The sequence below is a fragment of the Coregonus clupeaformis genome, chromosome 11, assembly GCF_020615455.1.
Source record: "Coregonus clupeaformis isolate EN_2021a chromosome 11, ASM2061545v1, whole genome shotgun sequence".
Classification (NCBI taxonomy): Eukaryota; Metazoa; Chordata; class Actinopteri; order Salmoniformes; family Salmonidae; genus Coregonus; species Coregonus clupeaformis.
This window is the reverse complement of record NC_059202.1, coordinates 31,616,577-31,640,896: the sequence shown is the minus strand read 5'-3', so window position 1 is coordinate 31,640,896 and position 24,320 is coordinate 31,616,577. Positions and strand designations below refer to the sequence as shown.

Genomic DNA, 24,320 nt, shown 5'->3' with positions numbered 1-24,320 from the left:
CCAGCATGACAATGACCCAAAACACACGGCCAAGGCAACAAAGGAGTGGCTCAAGAAGAAGCACATTAAGGTCCTGGAGTGGCCTAGTCAGTCTCCAGATCTTAATCCCATAGAAAATATGTGGAGGGAGCTGAAGGTTCGAGTTGCCAAACGTCAGCCTTGAAACCTTAATGACTTGGAGAAGATCTGCAAAGAGGAGTGGGACAAAATCCCTCCTGAGATGTGTGCAAACCTGGTGGCCAACTACAATAAACGTCTGACCTCTGTCATTGCCAACAAGGGTTTTGCCACCAAGTACTAAGTCATGTTTTGCAAAGGGGTCAAATACTTATTTCCCTCATTAAAATGCAAATCAATTTATAACATTTTTGACATGCGTTTTTCTGGATTTTTTTGTTGTTATTCTGTCTCTCACTGTTCAAATAAACCTACCATTAAAATTATAGACTGATCATTTCTTTGTCAGTGGGCAAACGTACAAAATCAGCAGGGGATCAAATACTTTTTTCCCTCACTGTAGCAGCAAAAACACATTACAGAGAAAATTGGGTCTATCTACTTCTGTAGATGTTATTTTTTTTACTGTATAGTCCCCTTATAGTAGCTACCACAGAGCTCTGTGTACTGTAAGTGTTACTGTGCTGTAGGGGTGGTCTGCTCTAAGGGCAGATCTGAAGGTACAGTGGGGTCCGAAATTATTGGCACACTTGATAAAGATGAGCAATAATGACTGTATAAAATTAAACATTCAAATACTGAGTTATATTTTATGCTAAAAAAATTGGGAAATTATATTATTTTATACTAATACAAGAGAAAGAGATTTTGCTCAGAGAAATAGATTTTGTTTAACAAGTAACATTGTTTTTCTCCTAAATTATTGACACCCCTAAAGATTCTTATAAATAAAATAGTCAAAAGTTTAGTGTTTGGTCCCATGTTCGTAGCACGCAATGACTACATAAAGCTTGTGACTATACACATTTATTGGATGCATTTGCAGTTTGTTTTGGTTGTGTTTCAGATTATTTTGTGCCCAATAGAAATAAATGGGAAATAATGTATTGTGTGATTTTGGAGTCATTTGTATTATAAATAAGAATATAATATGTTTCTAAACACTTCTACATTAATGTGGATTCTACCATGATTACAGATAATCCTGAATGAATCATGCATAATGATGAGCGAGAAAGTTACAGAGGGTCAAAGATCATACCCCCCAAGACATGCTGACCTCCCACCATTAGCAATAACAGGGGAGGTAAACATTCAGCAACAGCAGGCCTCCCACAGACAGGCGCCATGCAAGGTTTGGAATGACATTCCCAATGCTGGCACTCTCTTGCATGAAATCTTCTCGTGCTTCTACATCTGCATTGCTTGCTGTTTGGGGTTTTAGGCTGGGTTTCTGTATTGCACTTAGTGACATCTGCTGATGTAAAAAGGGCTTCTTCTCCTCTCTTCTCCCCCCTCCTCTCCTCCCTCCTCTAGCTATGAATATTAACCATGCCCAGGGATAGGGGCCTGTGTCTGAGCCCTGTCCCATCCCTGTCCTATCCCGCCACGCATCAGTGTAGTGCCACTCGGAGGCTACTGGCATGACTAATGCCCGCGCTCTGTGTGGCGTAATGCTACATTTATCTGGCGTGGCACAGGGCCACATGCCCCCCCTCCCCCTTTCCCGTCCTCATCTCTGGCCCGTCAAACAAACACAGTCACCAGAGGAGCTTTTCATGCCAGCCCCCCCTTCTGTGCCCACTCCCCCCTGCCTCCGTCTGTCTCCCTCCATCACCAATTTCCATTTTCACTCACCCGAAAAGGAGGAAGTTGGAAGGGGGTGGGGTGGGCCAGAGGTAGGGGGCGACATCTTCAAAAACATCCTCTCCACAGTAGGGTGGAATGCATCTATTTGCATGACAGATATTAAGGCTCATGTGTGTCAGTAAGTTATATGACCTGCGGGAGGCAGTGGACTTTTTAATGTTTTTGCTATGTGAGACTGCTGAGCACGCTTCTTGGCCTACATAGCCTGCTGTCTGCTATGAGCTCAGACCTGCCAGAGTGTTCTCAAGGAGAGTGAGAGAGAAACGCACTGACACACAGTCAGAGGGTAAAAAATAACTTACCCAGGCATCTTCCAAACGATTGCCTGACTCAAGAGTGATGATGCTGGAGGACTAAATTGTCCTGCCAAAGTACTGGCACGCCGTAATGTGCAGGGACAGCTCTGACACACTGACACACAGCCAGAGACTGTCATAGCACTCAGAAATGTACTGAGGCAAATCATAGATAAGGATACATTAGGTATCTGCCTACATACTATGGCAAAGGGCTCATTGTACAGTATGTGGATAGAATATTGAGACACAGGAATCCATGTCTGTATCCTCAGTTTCTCACCAGGGGTGTATTAACTAGGAACCAAACGGAAGCAAATGGCTGAAACGGGATGGGACTAATCTGAACTTGTCCAATAACAAAATGCTCATTTTTGTTGCAAATCGTTTTCCGTTGCAAAACATTTTGCTATGGTGTGCACTAATGAATATACAAATGCAGCTGAGTTCGCTGTTTCAAGCATCAAAAGTGGATATTAACAAGTCCTGTGAATATTTAACAAGTGATACTGGAAATAAACTCAAAATAAAGCTCTGCATGTGAGATTAGCAAATCTTCCCATTTCTCCAGAGCCTGGGACTCAAGAGCTGAGCACTGCAGGTTGAATGGAGCTCGGAGGTTTGTCTTCCCCTGCCGTAAATGCCTCATCATTTGCCACTTTTAGTCCAGCTCCAATATCTACAGTGAGAGAAAACTACTGGAATCAACCCCCTCTTCCTTAAGCCGTAAGGGTCTGCCAACAGTCCGAGCCAAATAGGGATGAGAGATGAGGGCTGTGTGGGTGGGTGCGTGTGTGTAGTGTGTGGTGCGTGTGTTAATGCATGCATTCAAGTGTCTTTGTGAGCGTTTGTGAATGTCTGTGCATGTGTATTTCTCTTCGTAAGTAAGTGTGTCTGTGTCTACCCATTCCTCCATAAACAGCAACCCTCCACAGGGCAGTGCTGTAAATATGAGTCCAGGGACCAGTGAGCCAGCTAGTATAGAGTAATGACTTAGTATTAACACTAGATATAGCACTGGTGACTAGCCAATACTCTGCTAAGAGCCTGGAGCTATCATAAGACCTCTTCAGAAACACCCTCAGAAGAGCAGGAGATAGGTAGTGTGTTGTTAATGTGGTGGACACAGACGGCCATGTTAATCAGTGTAGGGAGGAGAACTTACCACAATCCAGAGAGAGAAGGAGGGCAGTCAGCAGAGCCTGCAGTCCACAGACAGGGACCATAGCACCCAGCATCCTGGACCTGAGAGAGAGAGAGAGAGAGAGAGAGAGAGAGAGAGAGAGAGAGAGAGAGAGAGAGAGACAGAGACAGAGACAGAGACAGAGACAGAGACAGAGACAGAGAGACAGAGACAGACATCGTTAGAATTAGAATTACAATCACTCAAGTTGTAGTCCCGTGGGGATCAGCATGAAAAAAAATGTATGCACTCACTAACTGTAAGTCGCTCTGGATAAGAGCGTCTGCTAAATGACTAAAATGTAAATGTAAGTTGCCGATATGCTCACCCCCGAGTTCCTCCCCTTAACGTGCCAGCTAGAGAGACAGAAGGAGAAAGGTGAGAGGTGGACAGGAGGCAAAGCCATTAGAATCCCATCCACAGACGCAGGTTGACGTTTATTGTCAAGAGTCTTGTCCTGGAGGCAGAACTAAGTGATTTCCCTTAGATAGGCCAGCTGCAAAGTCAAAATTGGCTATATTGTAAAAATCTATCAAAACAAAAATTTGCTTTTTGGTCTTAATTCAAGGTTAGTATGGTTAAGGTTAGGATTAAGGTTCGGTTTAAAATCCGACTTTATGACTTTGTGGCTGTTCCAGCTAGTGACCACTCTGCAGAGCTGCCTCCAGAACAAGATTAATGACGGAGAAACGCTAAACTGCTCCACAGACAGCCCTTGTAGTGACAAATCAGAAAGGAGTAATTTCAGGTTTGAAATCACCTGCTGACCCTACATCAGAGGACACTGATAATGTTGCTGACTTTACAACTCCCTTCAATCAAAGATTGAGCTGTACCTAGAACAGCCCAGGACGTAGGCCTACAACCCAGTCTGATTGACAATCTGGTGGATATCGTCTTTGTATTGAAGAATGTGTTATTATTTGGCAACCCATCAGCTTCCTCTGTTTACTCTACCAAAGGGAGAGATGTTTGCACTGTTCTACATCAAAACGTCTGAGCACCACAACACAACATGCAAATACAACACCTTTGAAACCTCTGTTCCCATGGTAATTGTTACACATGGCATGTTTGACATTTTCACTCATGAGTGTAGAGGCAGCTGGTATGTGAGAAAGAGCCTGTGTTTGTATTAGTTAATTGGAAAATGCACCTTTTCCATGTCGTTGGGAAGGTGAAAAACAGCCCCACGGTTTGGCACCTTGCAGTTGAAAATGCTAGAGAACATGCCTTCCTTACCACAATAGGAGTGATTTTCTTTCATTCATTTCTTTCCTTAACTCATTTTCCAATACCAATACAAACAAATTGGATAATGAAGAAAAGTGAGGTCCTAATCATCTCAATCTCTATAGAAGAATCATTAAAGCAGAGAGCGAAAACCCAGTGGAAAATATGCCTTCAATTCAATTAAATTCAATACAACTCAGGTGCAATAAAGAGAGAATTGTCAGAGCACAATCACACAATTACAGCATGAAGAGAAAAGCAGGCTTTGCAACCAGGTACAGTATAGTATATACAGTATTTGCCTGGATCAACTAAACTAAACCCTGACCTGTCTGTTGCTATGACTAAGTGTTAACACCAGACCAGACCAGACCAGATCAGTCCAGAGAGTAGGGTCCAGTGTGGGTTGAGTGTGAACTGAGTCCCAGTGAGAGAGGTCAGCCCCTGGCGGGAGGACAGAGAAACCCTGTGTGTAAATAATGGATGTTATGTGGCAGTTCTGGAGACACGGTGTTCAGCCAGGCGTGGTCGGCGAGGCAGCCAAGGGGCGAAATCCGAGGAGAGGGTACCAGAGATGGGACACAGATAGCCAGTGTCCATTACAGCCGCGCTATTATCTCCGACTGTTTTAAAGACAAACAAGGACAAACACCAGCCACAGACATCCCAGCCAGGCTGTTCTCTATGGGAGGAATATAGATGGGACCATGTAGGAACATATTATCCCTCCTAAATATTACTACAGATCAACGCTTCTATGCTGCCCAAATTATGATGTGATATTATACTAGAGGCAGGAATTTTTCCCCACCATGTTACCTGACCTGGGAAAACTCATGCTTCTAGTTATACCCTCTGGCCTATGAGTATTTCCTGATTAGAAAAATCCAGGGCTCTAATTATTTGACTCCTTAGTACCAATGCTAGGGAAGAATGCTAAGTGATTTCCTTGCTAACAAAGCCTAGAAAAGATCATATTCCCTTTCTATACTATTTTTAGACTATTTTTTTTATTTCAATCCCAGATCAATAGCCTCTTCAGAGCTCCATGGCCCTCTCTCCACATCATCAATATGGATAAAGACCTCTATTCCTGTGTGTTCAATAGGGCTAAGTCACAACGCTATGTCTGCTCTAACCTTGCCACTATCTTTAGCATTTTTCTTCGCATCACTCTCTCTTCCCTCGCTCTCTCTCTTGCACTCCTTCTCAGCAGTTCTTTATTCTTGACTTCGACCTCTACGCTACCATCCTGTAACCTCCATCACTGCTTTCATCGCAGCTTGAAGACTCAGGAGTCTATCTGTTAATTGTATCTGCGAGTTGGAGCCATACTGTTTTCTACTGGCCCTCCGCGAGTAGGGGACAGCCGCCAAGCTGTGAGTGTCCTTTCACATACCCACTCTCTCTGCTCCGCTGGCTCACCAGACTGGACATCACCGCGACGCCCACATGAACCTGCTGCTGTATACACAGTTGCATACATTTGTGTATGAAAAAAATAAATAATAACATGTATGCACTCACTAACTGTAAGTCGCTCTGGATAAGAGCGTCTGCTAAATGACTAAAATGTAAAATCTAAATTTCACACACGGACATACACACATCCCAAGCACGCACAAAAGTGCGCAGGAGCACATGCACACACAGACAAGCATGTATGCACGCACACACACAGAAACCTGTACACATAGCCAGAAAGTATACATACAGTATTGTGACTCTGATACTCTCTGTGCCTATCATAACTCGTGTCAGATTAGACATACAGTAATTACAGCGTTAGAGTTGCGTGATAACAGAGAGACCAGAACAGGTGACTACTGTCCTGTACCTGTTCCTGACTACTGTCCTGTACCTGTTCCTGATTACTGTCCTGTACCTGTTCCTGACTACTGTCCTGTACCTGTTCCTGACTACTGTCCTGTACCTGTTCCTGACTACTGTCCTGTACCTGTTCCTGACTACTGTCCTGTACCTGTTCCTGACTACTGTCCTGTACCTGTTCCTGACTACTGTCCTGTACCTGTTCCTGACTACTGTCCTGTACCTGTTCCTGACTACTGTCCTGTACCTGTTCCTGACTACTGTCCTGTACCTGTTCCTGACTACTGTCCTGTACCTGTCTACTGTCCTGTACCTGTTCCTGACTACTGTCCTGTACCTGTTCCTGACTACTGTCCTGTACCACACACTGAGACAATGCTCCATACTGAGAAGACTGAGTCACTGGGAGCCTCACTGTATCCCTACACAGCCTCCACAGCTGCTTCATCCCAGCTGGTGGGGAGCTCTGCTCAGCCTGTCAGACTTGACTGCTCTGTCCATGCTGTCACACCCATACGGGAGGGAGGGAGGGAGGGTTTTTTGTACTGTTACCACCTGTCAGGAGCTCATGCTGTCCCTCTATGGGGCATATTTCTATCCTTCTCTCTGTCAACGTTCTTTCCTTCTTCCAAAAAGTTCTCTATCATTCTTTTTGCTCTCTCTCTCCTCTCCTCTATCTCTCTACTCCCTCCCTTCTTTCTTCCTTGCCATCATGTATTATTAACGAGGCTCAATAATCACTCACTCCCCCTGTCACTCCATCAGCTCACACTGCCATTGTCCCTGCAGCAGTCAGTCAGTCAGTCAAGTCAGTCACAACACAACACACAAACACACATTTGTTTTACTATCCTTGTAGGGACCAAACAATTGATTCCCATACAAAATCCTATTTTCCCTAAACCTAACCCCTAACCCCTAACCCATAACCCTAACCCTAATTGTAACCCTAACCCTAAACCTAACCCCTAAGCCTAAAATATACTTTTGCCTTGTGGGGACTGGCAAATGTTCCATGTTTGACTATCCTACACACAAACACACAAACACACACACATACACACAGCTATTTCCACTTGGGAGCCTCATCAACAGAGACATTTATCCTTCCAGGAACTGTAACGATCCCGGCTGTCTGAGTCGGGGTCTGGTCGTAATCTCCAGTTTCCCGAGGGTTCGGGAACGCTCCGGGGAGCGCTCTGGTTTCCGCACCTGCTTCCTATTAGCAATCTGCACACCTGGGCCTAATCAGCACCTTTCTTAGGCTCTGGCCCAACATCCAGTTCCTGCCGGATCGTTAGCCATGAACAGTAGGTGTTCTGTGTATCAGTTGAGCGTTCTAGCGTGAGTTTTGTTATTTTGTACTTTGTTGAGTTTTTGTGTTCTTACCTCCGTTTTTTGTTCCACCTGCAGTCACACGTCCGGAACCTTCACCCCCACCTCTGCCTGATGGTCGGCGGCTGCCGAGCCATCACTGGACCCAGACTGCACCCCCAACTACTCAACCACGCCGCCCGCTCTGTCCCTGGATTATACTGCACCTTTTGTCGTATCTAATAAACCCTCACCTTCGTTCAACTCTCCTTGTCCTGGTCTGCTTTTTGGGTTCTGGCTGAGGGAACTGTGACAGAACGATCCGGCCAATTATGAACCCAGCGGACCTGGACTCTGTTCGCCATGCCATTACCCAGCAGGAGAAGATGTTGGGCCATCATAGCATGGTACTACAGGAGATCGCGTTGTCAGTTCGGAACCTTTCTACCGGCCTGACGGAGGTCCAGAACCAACGCCAGTGTCCGGTGGAGGACTCACTACCGGTTTCACCCATCTCGCCTGCCGCTTCTGAAGTTGTGTCCTCCGTGAGCCCAAGGTCCCGAGCCGGATAAATATGAGGGGGAGCTGGGAAGATGCCGTTCCTTCCTTATGCAGTGTGGATTAGTGTTCGATCTACAGCCCTACTCTTATGCCACTGACAAGGCTAGGATAGCCTTTTTGATTGAGTTGCTGCGTGGTCGAGCGCTGAGTGGGCTTCAGCCGTTTGGGAACGACAGGATCCCTGCATGGCTTCATACCAGGGGGTTCACGGCCGAGATGAGGAAGCTCTTCGACCATTCCGTCCGAGGGAGGGACGCAGCTAGGCGTCTGTTTTCTCTTCACCAAGGAACTCGCAGCGTGGCCGACTTCGTGATCGAGTTCAAGACGTTGGCTGTGGAGAGTGGGTGGAACGAGGAGTCTTTGCAAGCGGCCTTTACCAGGGCCTGTCGGAGCAGCTCAAGGATGAGTTGATCTCCTATCCGGAGCCTAGTGACCTGGACAGCTTGGTAGCCTTGTCTATTCGGGGTGGATAATCGAGTCCGAGAGCGAAGGAGGGAGAAGCAATGGGGTCCGTCCAATCGATCAGCTTCTCAGTTCCCAGTCGGATCGGGTGGTGGACCAGAATACGTCGATCATTCTCCACCACTAAGGATTAGTAGAGAGGACCTCTCTCCCGATTCTGAACCCATGCAAGTGGGGCGGCACGGGTTAACCAAGGAGGAGCGTCAACATAGACGTAAGACCAACTGCTGCCTCTACTGTGGTCGCTCGGGCATTACATCTCCACTTGTTCCCGGCGGTCGTCAAACTGCCCCGGCTCGCTAAAGTTGGGAGGACTTTTAGCGAGCCAGTTTCAACCTCTCAGTACCTCTGTCAGACCCCGCTTCCCGGCTACCCTTGTGAACAGGAATCAGAGCTTAGCGCTTAACGCTTTTATCGATTCAGGTGCCGATGGAAGCTTTCTTGATGCCGAGTTGGTGGAACAGCTGGGGCTTTCCAAGGAGCAATTGCCGGAAGCCATTGAAGCGACCACTCTGAACGGCAGTAGTCTGGCACGTATCACGATGAGGACTGAACCGGTTAAGATGCGGTTGTCGGGGAATCATTCGAGATGATTTCATTTTTCATTCTGCCGTCTTCCCATGTTCCTCTGGTCCTTGGATACCCCTGGCTGAAGGAACACAATCCCACGTTCGATTGAGCGACGGGCAAGGTAACGAGTTGGAGCCTTGATTGTCATGCTAACTGTCTCAAGACTGCCTGCCCCCATGCGGTTCCCAGTCAGGTGATTGAGGCTAAACCCCCAGATTTGTCCCTGGTTCCCGAGACATATCACGATTTGGGGAAGTTTTCAGTAAGCAGAAGGCTCTGTCACTTCCTCCCCACCGACCATATGATTGTGCCATCAACCTGGTTCCTGGAGCTGTCTACCCCAAGGGGAAGGTTATACAGTATCTCCCGACCTGAACGTGGAGGCGTTGGAGACCTACATCAAGGAGTCCCTAGCTGCTGGTCTCGTTCGTCCCTCGTCATCACCCCTGGGGGCAGGATTCTTCTTTGTGGGAAAGAAGGATGGCTCTCTTCGACCGTTATTGATTATCGGGGGTTGAATGACATCACGGTCAAGAACAAGTATCCCCTGCCCTTGATGAGTTCTGCCTTCGACTCCTTACAGGGTGCTACGGTGTTCACCAAGCTAGACCTACGCAATGCGTATCACCTGGTCCGGATCAGAGAGGGGACGAGTGGTTGACGGGTTTCAATACACCGATGGGTCACTCGAGTATCAGGTGATGCCGTTTGGACTGACCAATGCTCCAGCGGTATTCCAGAGTATGGTGAACGCACGTCCCTGAGAGATATGATCGGTCTCTTCGGTGTTTGTTTACCTGGATGACATTCTGATCTTCTCGAAGGAACCTTCCGACCACGTCCAGCATGTCCGGCAGGTTCTGCAGCGATTGTTGGAGAATCGTCTGTTCGTGAAGGCCGAGAAGTGCGAGTTTCACGCCCACACTACATCCTTTTTCGGGTACATCATCTCCAGGGGTGAGATTAGGATGGATCAGGAGAAGGTTAGAGCGGTTCTGGAATGGGTCCAGCCCGATACGAGATTGCAACTCCAGAGATTTTTGGGGTTTGCGAATTTCCCGCAGATTCATCCGGGGATTACAGCCGTGTGGCCGCTCCATTAACTGCCTTGACTTCCAGTATCAGGACCTTCAAGTGGAATCCGGAGGCGGATCGTGCGTTTCTGGATTTGAAGAGGCGATTCACCAACGCACCGATTCTCTCTCAACCGGACCGGCCCGCCAGTTCGTCGTTGAAGTGGACCGCGCCGGATGTGGGAGTTGGCGCCATCCTGTCGCAGCGATGCTCCACGGACAGTAAACTCCATCCCTGCGCCTACTACTCTCGTCGCCTTTCGCCTGCAGAGAGGAATTACGATGTGGGTAACCGGGAGCTTCTCGCGGTGAAACTTGCCTTGGAGGAGTGGCGCCACTGGTTGGAGGGGGCGGAGCAACCGTTTATTGTCTGGACTGACCACAAGAATCTTGCTTACGTGCAATCGGCTAAACGTCTCAACTCCCGTCCAGGCCAGGTGGGCGTTGTTTTTCGGACGATTCAAGTTTGCCCTGACGTTCGACCTGGATCTAAGAACGGCAAGGCGGACGCCTTGTCCCGGATGTTCTCCAAGACGGAGGAGAGTGGGTCCAAGACCGGGACTATTCTCCCCGGAACTGCGTCGTGGGAGCAGTGATGTGGAAGATTGAGGAGGAGGTGCTGGCGGCCCTTCGGACTCAGCCCGGTCCCGGTAACGGTCCACCCGGTCGGTTGTTTGTGCCTGAGTCGGTTCGTCCTGCTGTCCTCAAATGGTCCCACGCCAGCAAGATGGCTTGTCACCCCGGGCGTGGCTCGGACCATGGCGTTTCTTCGCAGACGTTTTTGGTGGCCTGCCATGGCCGAGGATACTCGGGGTTTTGTTGCTGCCTGTCCAGTGTGTGCGCAGAATAAGAGTACCAATCGGCCCAGCTCTGGACTACTTCATCCCCTTCCTATTCCCCGGCGTCCATGGTCGCATCTGGCCCTGGAATTCGTCACGGGGTTGCCGCTTCTGAGGGGAACACGGTCGTTCTGACTATCGTGGACAGATTCAGCAAGTTCGCCCACTTTGTGCCTATTGCCAAGCTTCCCTCTGCCTCGGAGACGTCCGAGATCCTGGTTAGGGAGGTTTTCAGGGTCCACGGTTTGCCCAGTGATATCGTTTCCGACCGTGGTCCTCAGTTTACCTCTGCTGTCTGGAAGTCCTTCTGTTTGGCCATTGGAGCTACAGTCAGTCTCACATCTGGTTTTCACCCCCAATCCAATGGTCAGGCGGAGAGAGCCAACCAGAAGATGGAATCCACGCTACGCTGTCTGGTCTCTTCCAACCCCACCTCCTGGGCCTCTCAGTTGCCTTGGGTTGAGTATGCCCACAATACTCTCCCTACATCTGCCACTGGGATGTCTCCCTTCCAGTGCCTGTATGGCTACCAACCTCCCCCTGTTCCCTTCTCAGGAGAAGGAGCTCTCAGTGCCTTCTGTTCAGGCCCATATTCGGCGTTGCCACCGGACCTGGCATCGGGCCAGAAAGGCACTCCTTAGAGGTTCGGGACCGGTATCAGCTCCAGGCGAATCGTCGCCGGATCCCCGCCTCCCACCTATACCATCGGAGATAGGGTTTGGTTGGCCACACGGGATCTTCCGTTACGGACTGAGTCTAGGGAAGTTGTTACCGAAGTTTATTGGTCCGTTTGTGGTGGAGAAGGTGATCAATCCAGTGGCAGTGCGACTCAAACTACCGAGGGACGCTCAGAGTCCATCCCACCTTTCATGTCTCCTGCCTCAAGCCTGTCTTCCTCAGTCCTCTGTTGCCTCCTCCGCCTCCTCCTCCTCCTCCTCGGATGATCGGAGGTGGTCCTGCCTACCGGTGCGTCGCATTATGGATTCCAGACGGCGGGGCCGGGGTTTCCAGTATCTCGTGGACTGGGAGGGTATGGTCCTGAAGAGAGGAGTTGGATTCCACGGCGACAGGTCCTTGATGCGGATCTCATCAGGGACTTTTACCGCCTCCATCCTGGCGCTCCGGGAGTCCGCCCGGTGGCGTTAGTCGGAGGGGGGTACTGTAACGATCCCGGCTGTCTGAGTCGGGGTCTGGTCGTAATCTCCAGTTTCCCGAGGGTTTGGGAACGCTCCGGGAGCGCTCTGGTTTCGCACCTGCTTCCTATTAGCAATCTGCACACCTGGGCCTAATCAGCACCTTTCTTAGGCTCTGGCCCAACATCCAGTTCCTGCCGGATCGTTAGCCATGAACAGTAGGTGTTCTGTGTATCAGTTGAGCGTTCTAGCGTGAGTTTTGTTATTTTGTACTTTGTTGAGTTTTTGTGTTCTTACCTCCGTTTTTGTTCCACCTGCAGTCACACGTCCGGAACCTTCACCCCACCTCTGCCTGATGGTCGGCGGCTGCCGAGCCATCACTGGACCCAGACTGCACCCCCAACTACTCAACCACGCCGCCCGCTCTGTCCCTGGATTATACTGCACCTTTGTCGTATCTAATAAACCCTCACCTTCGTTCAACTCTCCTTGTCCTGGTCTGCTTTTGGGTTCTGGCTGAGGGAACTGTGACAGGAACCATATTTCTGAACTTTCTTATTGTATAGTAAATGTTATCTTTAGTATGCTACATTTGCAGGATAAAGTTGATATTTTATGAGCTGCTTCTCCCTCCTCTGCTAGTTCCTTGTGTTTTCCCTTGGTGAGTTTTTGTTCTGATGCATAGTGATAAAAGCATCCGGATGAAAACAAAGCCGAGACCGGTGCACTAAAAGCGAACTTATAAAACCTGAATGATGAGAAAACACAACAGTTATCCAATGTGAAGAAAGGAGAGCATGCGTTGTCTGGGGCACAACAAACACATTGTCTGTCTGTGGCGCAGTAGAATCAGATGACCCATTATCATTCCATGTGGTTGAGCGCTCTGACTCCAGCTAGCTACCATCCACACAAAGTGTGGGGAAAAGCTGGGGCTTTAGACATTCATTTAAGTTTCCACAAATGCCAAGCTTGAGCGGATGAGAGCAACTTGAATCTTAAGCAGCCATACATTTCCCCAACGTGGCACCTGGCCTGTGTGTGTATGAGAGCCCATAGCTGGCCTGGCTGTGAGTCTCTCTCCCCAAGCCTGGCTCTGCATCATCATCGCAGCCTACCTTATGGGATCACACACGGGCATACAAAAACACACAGGCATAAATGCAAGCACATACACGCACACACACACACACACACACACACACAGAGTAATTTCATGTGAGGCTGAAGGCTCAGGTTATAAAAGGAGGATTATTTGCATTTCAAAAACGTTGAATGATAATGAAGTCAATGCTAATTTCCTGTATGAGAATGTGAGCATGTGTGAATGCATGTGTGTGTGTGTGCTTTCCTCCCAGACACCCTGGACCCACTCCAATTTGCATACCGCCCCAACAGATCCACAGCACTCCACACTGCCCTTTCCCGCTAGGACAAAAGGAACACCTATGTGAGAATGTTGTTCATTGACTACAGCTCAGCGTTCAACACCATTGTGCCCTCCAAGCTCATCACTAAGCCAAGGACCCTGGGACGGAACACCTCCCTCTGCAACTGGATCCTGGACTTCCTGACAGGCCACCCCCAGGTGGTGAGGGTAGACAACAACACATCCACCACGCTGACCCTCAACACGGGGGCCCCTCAGGGGTGCGTGCTGTTCACCCACGACTGCGTGGCCGCTCACGACTCCCAACACCATCACTAAGTTTGCAGACGACACGACGGTGGTAGGCCTGATCACCGACGGTGATGAGACAGCCTATAGGGAGGAGGTCAGAGACCTGGCAGCATTGTCCCAGGACAACAACCTCTCCCTCAACGTCAGCAAGACAAAGGAGCTGATCGTGGACTACAGGAAACTGAGGGCAGAGCACGCCCCCATTCACATCAACGGTGCTGCAGTGGGGTGGGTTGAGCGCTTCAAGTTCCTCTGTGTCTACATCACTAAGGAACTGTCATGTACCAAATACACCAACACAGTTGTGAAGAGGGCACGACAGCGCCTCTTCCCCCTCAGGAGGCTGAAAAGATTTGGCATGGGTCCTCAGATCCTCAAAAAGTTCTACAGCTGCACCACTGACAGCATCTTGACTTGCTGCATCACCGCTTGTTATGGCAACTGCTTGGCATCCGACCACAAGGCGCTACAGAGGGTAATGCGTACAACCCTGTACATCACTGAGCAGAGTTCCCTGACATCCAGGACCTCTATACCAGGCGATGTCAGAGAAAGGCCCTAAAAATTGTCAAAGACTCCAGCCACCCAAGTCATAGACTGTTCTCTCTGCTACCACACGGGAAGTGTGTCACGAATTCCGCCGAGACTGCTCCTCCTCCTTGTTCGGGCAGGCTTCGGCGTTCGTCGTCCCCGGAGTACTAGCTGCTACCGCTTGATGTTCTCTATGTTTGTTTGGTTTTGTCTTGTTGGTGCACCTGTTTCGTATTATGTATTGATTAGGTCACCTATACGTTTCCTTTGGTTTTGTTTGCAGTTGTGTGTTGTTGAACGCCTGTCCGTTGGTGTATGTTTATTGTTTTCTAGTGTTTAGTGTTTTACGCACCGTTTGCGTAATCGCTCGCCTCCTGTGTTTTGAGGCCCGTTATTTTGTATTTGTCTTTGTGACAATTAAAGTCGGTTCGACTAAGCTTCTGTGTCCTGCGCCTGAATCCAACACCACATCCACATCAGCCCTTGACAGAACAACACACCAGAATATGGAGTCAGCAGGAGCAGCGGCGGCGACCGAGTCGCTGGAGGATCGGGTCAGCTGCCAGGACGCCAGGATCCAGCAACTCGGCTCCGCCATGCAGGAGGTTATGAACACCCTGCGCCGATGGGAAAGGGGAGGCGTGCCCACACCTCCTCCTACATTACCACCACCATCGGCCAGCCCCACCAGACCAGCTCCGAATCCAGTGGGATTCGGCTCGCCTCCCGAGGGCGTATGATGGCACCGCAGCCGGGTGTCAGGGGTTCCTCCTTCAGGTGGAACTCTACCTGGCCACCATACACCCGGCGCCCTCGGGATACTAGAGCGTTTCCGCCCTCATCTCCTGTCTCTCCGGCAAGGCGTTGGAGTGGGCCAACGCCGAATGGAGGGGAATAGACGCCGCCACCATCAGCTACGCGGAGTTTTTCCGCCGCTTCAGGGCTGTTTTCAATCACCCTCCTGAGGGTAAAGCGGCGGGGGAGCGTCTGTTCCACCTCCGACAGGGGAAGAGAAGCGCACAGGAGTTCGCCCTGGATTTCCGGACTCTAGCGGCGGATGCGGGGTGGAATGAGAGGGCCCTCATCGACCACTATCGGTGTAGCCTGCGTGAGGACGTTCGTCAAGAGCTGGCCTGCAGGGACACCAACCTGTCCTTCGACCAGCTAGTGGACATGTCCATTCGTCTGGATACCCTGCTGGCCACCCGCGGACGTCCCGAGTTGGGGCCGTCCATTCCATCCCCCAGCACCTCCGAGCCGAGCCCTATGGAGCTCGGGGGTGCTGGCGCTAGAGAGAGAAGGAGAGAGAACCCGAGAGGGGCCGTCCCCTGCACCAGCTGTGCCCGTGGAGGACACACTGCGGCTAGGTGCTGGGGAGGGTCTCCAGGGAATCGGGGCAACAGGTCGCGCACTGGGGAGTCATTTCAGGTGAGTAGGCGCCCCACTCACCCAGAGCTCTCTGTTGTTCACTTGTGTATACCTGTGGTATTTCCTCAGGTTGCATCTCATTCCCAGCATAAGGCGCTAGTCGATTCAGGCGCAGCTGGGAATTTTATTGATCGGAAATTTTGTTCTAAGTTAGGGATTCCCCTCCTGCCCGTTGATGCACCCTTTCCTGTCCATGCCCTAGATAGCCGCCCGTTGGGATCTGGGTTGATTAGGGAGGTCACAGCGCCACTAAAGATGAAGACGCAGGGGGGTCATGAGGAGATTATTCAGTTGTACCTAATTGACTCCCCTGCATATCCCGTGGTGCTGGGGCTTCCTGGTTAATCACCCATGACCCCACCATTTCGTGGCAACAGAGGGCTCTCAAGGAATGGTCTGGCCAGTGTGTTGGGCGATGTTTAGGTGTTTCCGTTGGGGCGACCACGGTGGAGAGTCCGAACCAAGTGCCCGCAATGCACATTCCCCCTGAGTATGAGGATTTGGCACTCGTGTTCAGCAAGACGAGGGCGACGCGATTGCCACCTCATAGACAGGGTGATTGTGCGATAAACCTCCAGACAGGTGCGGCACTCCCGCGGAGCCATGTGTATCCTCTGTCTCAAGAGGAGACGGCGGCTATGGAGACATACATAGCTGAGCCCCTGAGACAGGGATACATACGGTCCTCCACTTCCCCTGCGTCCTCGAGTTTCTTTTTTGTGAAGAAGAAGGATGGAGGGTTGCGCCCGTGTATTGATTACCGTAGTCTCAATCAGATCACTGTGAAATACAGTTACCCTCTTCCTCTGATTGCGAGTATGACTGAATCACAAAACTGGATCTCAGGAGCGCTTATAACTTGGTGCGCATTAGGGAGGGAGATGAATGGAAGACGGCATTTAGTACCACCTCAGGTCATTATGAGTATCTTGTCATGCCATACGGGTTAATGAATGCTCCTTCAGTCTTCCAATCATTTGTGGACGAGATCTTCCGGGACCTGCATGGGCAGGGAGTGGTAGTGTACATTGACGACATCCTAGTGTACTCTGCTACAGGAGCCGAGCATGTAGCCCTGGTGCGCCGAGTGTTGGGGAGGCTGTTGGAGCATGACTTGTATGTCAAGGCAGAGAAATGTCTGTTTTTCCAGGAGTCCATCTCCTTCTTGGGTCATCGGTTGTCAGCGTCAGGGGTGAAGATGGAGATTGACCGTGTGTCAGCCGTGCGTAACTGGCAAACCCCAACCACTGTTAAAGAGGTGCAGCAGTTTTGGGGTTTTGCCAATTACTACCGGAGGTTTATCCGGGGTTTTGGACAGGTAGCAGCTCCCATTACTTCCCTGCTGAAGGGGGGCCCGGTGCGTTTGCAGTGGTCGGCTAAAGCGGACAGGGCGTTTTGTAAACTGAAGGACCTGTTCACTTCGGCTCCGGTGCTGGCGCACCCGGACCCCGCTTTAGCGTTCCAGGTAGAGGTGGACGCGTCAGAGGCCGGTATTGGGGCAGTACTGTCGCAACGCTCCGGCACGCCTCCTAAGCTCCGTCCCTGCGCTTTTTATTCTAAAAAGCTCAGCCCGGCGGAACGTAATTATGACGTAGGGGACAGGGAGCTGTTAGCCGTGGTTCAAGCCCTAAAGGTGTGGAGGCATTGGTTTGAGGGGGCTCAACACCCTTTTCTCATTCTGACTGACCATCGTAACCTGGAGTACATCCGGGCAGCTAGGATATTGAACCCTCGTCAGGCTAGGTGGAACATGTTTCTGACCTGGTTCGTTTTTAAGATCACTTACATCCCAGGGTCCCAGAACGGTAAGGCAGACGCCCTGTCCCGGCAGTATAACACAGAGGAGAGGTCCATTGAGCCCACTCCCATACTGCCGGAGTCTTGTCTGGTGGCACCGGTGGTATGGGAGGTCGATGCGGAAATTGAGCGGGCGTTACGCACCGACCCTACTCCCCCAGAGTGTCCAGTGGGTCGGACGTACGTGCCGCTCGAGGTCCGTGATCGTCTCATCTATTGGGCTCATACGTCACCCTCCTCTGGACATCCAGGTATTGGCCGGACAGTGCACTGCCTTAGTGTTAAGTACTGGTGGCCAACATTGGCTAGGGACGTGAGGGTTTATGTCTCCTCCTGCTCGGTGTGCGCTCAGTGTAAGGCGCCTAGACACCTGCCCAGGGGGAAGTTACAACCCCTGCCCGTTCCACAACGGCCGTGGTCTCACCTCTCGGTGGACTTTGTCACAGACCTTCCCTCCTCTCAGGGGAATACCACTATTCTGGTCGTTGTGGATCGGTTCTCTAAGGCCTGTCGTCTCATTCCAATGCCGGGTCTCCCTACTGCCCTACAGACCGCTGAGGCTTTGTTCACCCACGTCTTCCGGCACTACGGGGTTCCCGAGGATATAGTGTCTGATCGGGGTCCCCAATTCACCTCTAGAGTCTGGAGGGCGTTCATGGAACGCTTGGAGGTCTCGGTTAGCCTTACCTCGGGTTACCACCCTGAGAGTAATGGGCAGGTGGAGAGAGTGAACCAGGATGTGGGTAGGTTTCTGAGATCATATTGCCAGGGCCGGCAGGAGGAGTGGTCGGGGTATATCCCCTGGGCAGAGATGGCTCAGAACTCTCTCCGCCACTCATCTACTAACCTGACCCCTTTTCAGTGCGTGTTAGGGTATCAGCCGGTTCTGGCACCATGGCATCAGAGCCAGATCGAGGCTCCTGCGGTGGATGAGTGGTTTCGGCGCTCGGAGGAGACGTGGAACGCTGCACACGTACATCTGCAGCGGGCCATCCGCAGGCAGAAGGCGAGCGCCGATCTCCACCGCAGTGAGGGTCCAGTATACGCCCCCTGGAGATCGAGTCTGGCTCTCGACTCGAAACCTGCCCTCTCGCCTGCCCTGCCGGAAGCTTGGCCGGCGGTTTGTGGGGCCATTTAAAGTCCTGAGGAGATTGAACGAGGTGTGTTACAAGTTGCAACTGCCTAATGACTATCACATTAACCCCTGCGTTCCATGTGTCTCTCCTCAGGCCGGTGGTAGCTGGTCCACTCCAGGAGAGTGAGATAAGAGAGACCCCTCCGCCCCCACTGGACATCGAGGGGGCTCCAGCGTACTCAGTCCGGTCCATCGTGGATTCGAGACGTCGGATGGGGGGTCTACAATATCTCGTGGAGTGGGAGGGGTACGGTCCGGAGGAACGGTGCTGGGTGCCTAGGAGAGACATTTTAGATCCATCCCTCCTGACTGAGTTCCACCGGAGTCATCCTACGCGCCCTGCTCCACGTCCTCCTGGCCGTCCCCGAGGCCGGGGTCGGCGCACGGCTGGAGCTGCGCGTCAAGGGGGGGGTACTGTCATGAATTCCGCCGAGACTGCTCCTCCTCCTTGTTCGGGCAGGCTTCGGCGTTCGTCGTCCCCGGAGTACTAGCTGCTACCGCTTGATGTTCTCTATGTTTGTTTGGTTTTGTCTTGTTGGTGCACCTGTTTCGTATTTTGTATTGATTAGGTCACCTATAAGTTTCCTTTGGTTTTGTTTGCAGTTGTGTGTTGTTGAACGCCTGTCCGTTGGTGTATGTTTATTGTTTTCTAGTGTTTAGTGTTTTACGCACCGTTTGCGTAATCACTCGCCTCCTGTGTTTTGAGGCCCGTTATTTTGTATTTGTCTTTGTGACAATTAAAGTCGGTTCGACTAAGCTTCTGTGTCCTGCGCCTGACTCCAACACCGCATCCACATCAGCCCTTGACAAAGTGGTACCGATTCTCCAAGTCTGGAACCAACAGGACCCTGAACCACTTCTACCCCCAAGCCATAATACTGCTAAGTAGTTAGTTAAATAGTTTACGAAATAGCTACCCGGACAATCTGCATTGACCCTATTTGCACTAACTTTTTGGACTCATCACATTCGCTGCTGCTATTTATTATCTGTCACTTTATTCCTAATTATATGTACATATCTACCTCAATTACCTTGTTCCCCTGCACATCGGGTACCCTTGGTATATAGCCAAGTTATCGTTACTCATTGTGTATCTATTATTACTTGTATTATTACATGTTTTACTTTTCTATTATTTCTCTATTTTCTTTCTCTCTGCATTGTTGGGAAGGGCCCGTAAGCATTTCACTGTTAGTCCAGACCTGTTGTTTACGAATCAAACAACAAATAAAATTGTATTTGATTTGATGTCTGTGTATAAGTGTGTGTGTGTGTGTGTGTGTGTGTGTGTGTGTGTGTGTGTATGTGTGCGCGTATCTGTGTGTGTGTGCACGCATGCATGCGTCAATTTGTGTATGCGCCTATTTGTCCCGTTTGCATGAGTGTTTCTCAGTGTGTATAAAGTAGTGTGCCCTTGTAGCCTACATGATGAGGGATTGGTCACACAGACATGAAATATGCAATTCATGGGATGAAGGGATGGAGGGAGGTATGGAAGGAAGAGGAGGGAGGAATGGAGGGAGGGATGGAGGGATGGAGGGATGGAGGGATGGAGGGATGGAGGGAGGTATGGAAGGAGGAGGAGGGAGGGATGGAGTGAGGTATGGAAGGAGGAGGAGGGAGGGATGGAGGGATGGAGTGAGGTATGGAAGGAAGAGGAGGGAGGGATGGAGGGATGGAGGGATGGAGGGATGGAGGGATGGAGGGATGGAGGGAGGTATGGAAGGAGGAGGAGGGAGGGATGGAGGAATGGAGTGAGGTATGGAAGGAGGAGGAGGGCTGAAAGGCCCTGTCAATTACACTGGAGTGCTTCTCACTGGGCCAACTCTCCTCTCCTCTCCTCTCCTCTCCTCTCCTCTCCTCTCCTCTCCTCTCCTCTCCTCTCCTCTCCTCTCCTCTCCTCTCCTCTCCTCTCCTCTCCTCTCCTCTCCTCTCCTCTCCTCTCCTCTCCTCTCCTCTCCTCTCCTATCTCAACCCTCTCTCCTCTCATCCGTCTCTTGCATTTAATGTACCGGGATGTGACCAGGGCAGCGGGGAACGCAGGCAGTGTGTATATTTCCCCTTCCTACGAGTGTTTATATGTTTTTCTACTCTCCTGATGATGCACAGTTAGCGACAACACAAAAGGTAGGATGTATTCGGATGTATTCTCGCACTGTGAAAGAGACAGGAGGGAGAGTAGTGGAGATAGGAGGGGATTTCTCCAGGCAGAAGCAAGGCTGCCCAGGACTCTGTGAAAGCATGTTACTTCCACCTCAAAGAAACAGTCTCCCTCTGCCCCCTCTCTCCTATTCAGATGAGCACCCCACCAGTGAAATGAGGCTGGCTGGCAGTCTGGGCTTGGCTGGAGGTGGAATATTTAAAAAATACACATTGCTCCAATCTAGTAACTGACAGGAGCAACGTGGTCCTGCTTTTAAACGAGGGAGAGAGAGAATGCCTCTATCTATATCTACTGGGCCTGTTCGGAGTGAGAGAGAGAGAGAGTGTGAGAGAGAGAGAGTGAGAGAGAGAGAGAGGGGGGAGGGGGGGGTTCTCTCGAAGAATGAGGAGACAGAGAGCCTATTTTGTGATGGGGTGGGCACCTCATCCGGTAATTTCAATTGTCTCAGACTACAGCCACTTTACACTGTAGCAAATGTTGACGTTGTTCTTGAGCACATCAAGGTCCCCTCCCCTTGCCCTGCTAGGTACAAGAAGAATGTACATTTGGGCTGAAAGGAAAGCTGAAATGAACATTTTTCAGCGCAAGCAGTGTTTGGTTTTTAAGGTACACTGGCTGACTGATTGCAAGGGCTTCTTCAGGGAAATAAAATTGCATCCTGTTCTGTGTCTGCTCCTACCTTAACTAACCAACCCATCACTGTAACCTTGGTGTCAGATCAATACTGGCCAATAACAGGGGAGGAGGAGGAGGAGGAGGGAGGGGGGGCAGTGGTGAGCTATGGCATGCTGAGCCCAAGGAGCCTCTGCAGAATTGGCATGGCTGGTGCAGAGACCATACACACAGAAGCAAGCAAGAATATACACACACACACTAGTGTACCCACACACAAACAAACACCCCCCCACCCCCCACCCCAACACACGGCTCAGATGCAGCGCACCGCAACTGCCATGCAGAGACCATGTCATCACTTCATTATTGGCCGAGGTCTGAGGGAGAGCGGGGGGCATATTTTACATACAGTAACTCTCTCTGGCTTACACTCACTCTCTTTCCCTCCCTCCCTCCCTCCCTCCCTCCCTCCCTCCCTCTCTTTCTCTGTCTCATGCACCCCCTCTCTCTCTCATCCACCACCCACCCCTCTCTCTCTCTCTTTCCCTCTCCCTCTCCCTCTCCCTCTCCCTCTCCCTCACCCTCACCCTCACCTTCTCCCTCTCCTTCCCTCTACCCCTCACTCCGAACAGGCCCAGTAGATGTAGATAGAGTCTCAGGAAGGCAGACAGGGGATACATCCAGTGGCTGCTGACTGCAGGCTGTTAAGACCCTTCAGTTAATCAAAGTTACTACAGGGCTACAGGCCACTAAATCACACTCCAGTAACATGCACTCTAATACTCTGAGGTAAACTCACACAATCTCACCAAGACTAGCCTCCAGCCATATAAACATCAGAAGATTATACTGTGCTCCCAACATCCCAAATTATGATGGGGGGAGGGGGGGGGTGTAAACCCCACGCTAAGACACACCACACACACACAAACACACACAAATCAGTAATCAGAGTCACATTCAATTGATGATGCCAAACCACTGTCATGACTGCTGCCACACATACAGAATGGATATTATCTCATCATCCAGGCTTCTTCAGTCAGTAACACAACCCATGTCTCCCCTGTTTGAACAAGATAACTTTAATATATGGGGGTTATTAGGAACAGCACAATGAACTTTAGCTCCAGTGCACCATCCATCTGCCCTGCTCAACCCTCCCTACACTGTGAGTTAGCACTGACTTTATTTGCTGATAGCTACTTTACTGAGGAAAAATTTACTTACTATGAATGAGAGATGTGGTTGTCTATCTTAAGATGAATGCACAAACTGGATAAGAGCGTCTGCTAAATGACTAAAATGTAAATGTAGAGGGAGGGGAATTAACTAACAATGGAAGCTGTCTGCTGTTTAGGAAGCTCTCTAATCCATTTCCTGAGTTAGTTAGAACACAGAATGAAACAATTAATAAAAGTCCCATGATGGTAGTGATTGCCCATTACTGCTTATAACTTATTAACCATAATTTATTCACATTAATTTACTTTAATAAAATATTTCAGTTGTTGCGTATATTTACAGTACATTTGTTTTTTTGATGACTTTATTATTTCATTCCAAGTCATCATCTCATCTCTATAGAGCTGCTGCCTATACTGTCTGATAAAATCAAAATTGTAGTAGTTCTTCAAAGTAAATAAGGCATACTTTTATGACTGCTGAATACCAACTATCAATCACTTAGATAATGTATTTTCAGGAAGAGATACCTTGCGAAGCAACTGCTCTCTATCCCTCTCGATCATGTGTTCTTCTGTCTATTCTCTCCCTCCGTGTCTGTTCCACACAGACCGGACAAGTAGGCGCGCAATGGATTATGGTCATTGTAGTTAATTACCACATTGTCTGAGCTAAACTATGTAGAATACTGGCCTGTTGGAAAATACAACTCCCTACTACATCGCACAGTTTGGGCTTGATCTGAGATCTCTAGAGAAACTGTGTATTAAGCTCACAGAAGAAAAAAAACTAAATGGAATTCAAATAATTGACCCAAATAACATGAGCATGTCTACTTCTGATAAGCTTCCCAGTAAAGCAATAAAAACAATCAAGCATCCCAGAAAAGTGCTAAAAATAGCCCACACTAACATAGGTAGCCTAAGAAACAAGGTTCATGAAGTCAATAACTGGCTAGTAATAGATGACATTCATATTCTGACTATCTCTAAAACTCACTTAGATAACACCTTTGATGATACAGTGGTAGCAATATATGGTTATAACATCTACCGAAAATACAGAAATGCCCATGAGGGCGGTGCTGTGGTCTATATTCAGAACCACATTCCTGTAAAGCTTAGAGAGGATCTCATGTTAAATACTGTTGAAGTAATATGGCTACAGGTTCATCTGCCTCACCTAAAGCCAATTCTTGTGGGAAGCTGTTATAGACCACCAAGTGCTAAGCGTCAGTATCTGGATAATATGTGTGAAATGCTTGATAATGTATGTGATATCAACAGAGAGGTATATTTTCTGAGTGATTTCAATATTGACTGGCTCTCATCAAGCTGCCCGCTCAAGAAAAAGCTTCAAACTGTAACCAGTGCCTGCAACCTGGTTCAGGTTATCAGTCAACCTACCAGGGTAGTTACAAAACACCACAGGAATGAAATCATCAACATGTATTGATCACA

The 24,320-nt window shown here is 49.7% G+C and overlaps 1 protein-coding gene across 2 annotated transcripts in view; it reads right to left on the bottom strand.

The window, feature by feature from the left end:
* LOC121576779 (brevican core protein-like) overlaps positions 1–24,320 on the bottom strand; it is a 282,893-nt gene that overhangs the window by 212,772 nt on the left and 45,801 nt on the right. Inside the window, exons 2-3 of one of the 2 annotated variants that reach the window (XM_041890233.2) lie at positions 3,635–3,662; positions 3,289–3,368 (exon numbers count right to left, since the gene is read on the bottom strand). In XM_041890233.2, coding sequence (XP_041746167.1) covers positions 3,289–3,361 — 73 coding nt within the window. In that variant the 5' untranslated portion in view covers positions 3,362–3,368; positions 3,635–3,662. The remainder of the gene's footprint in view (positions 1–3,288; positions 3,369–3,634; positions 3,663–24,320) is intronic. The other variant, XM_041890234.2, reaches the window with a different exon arrangement.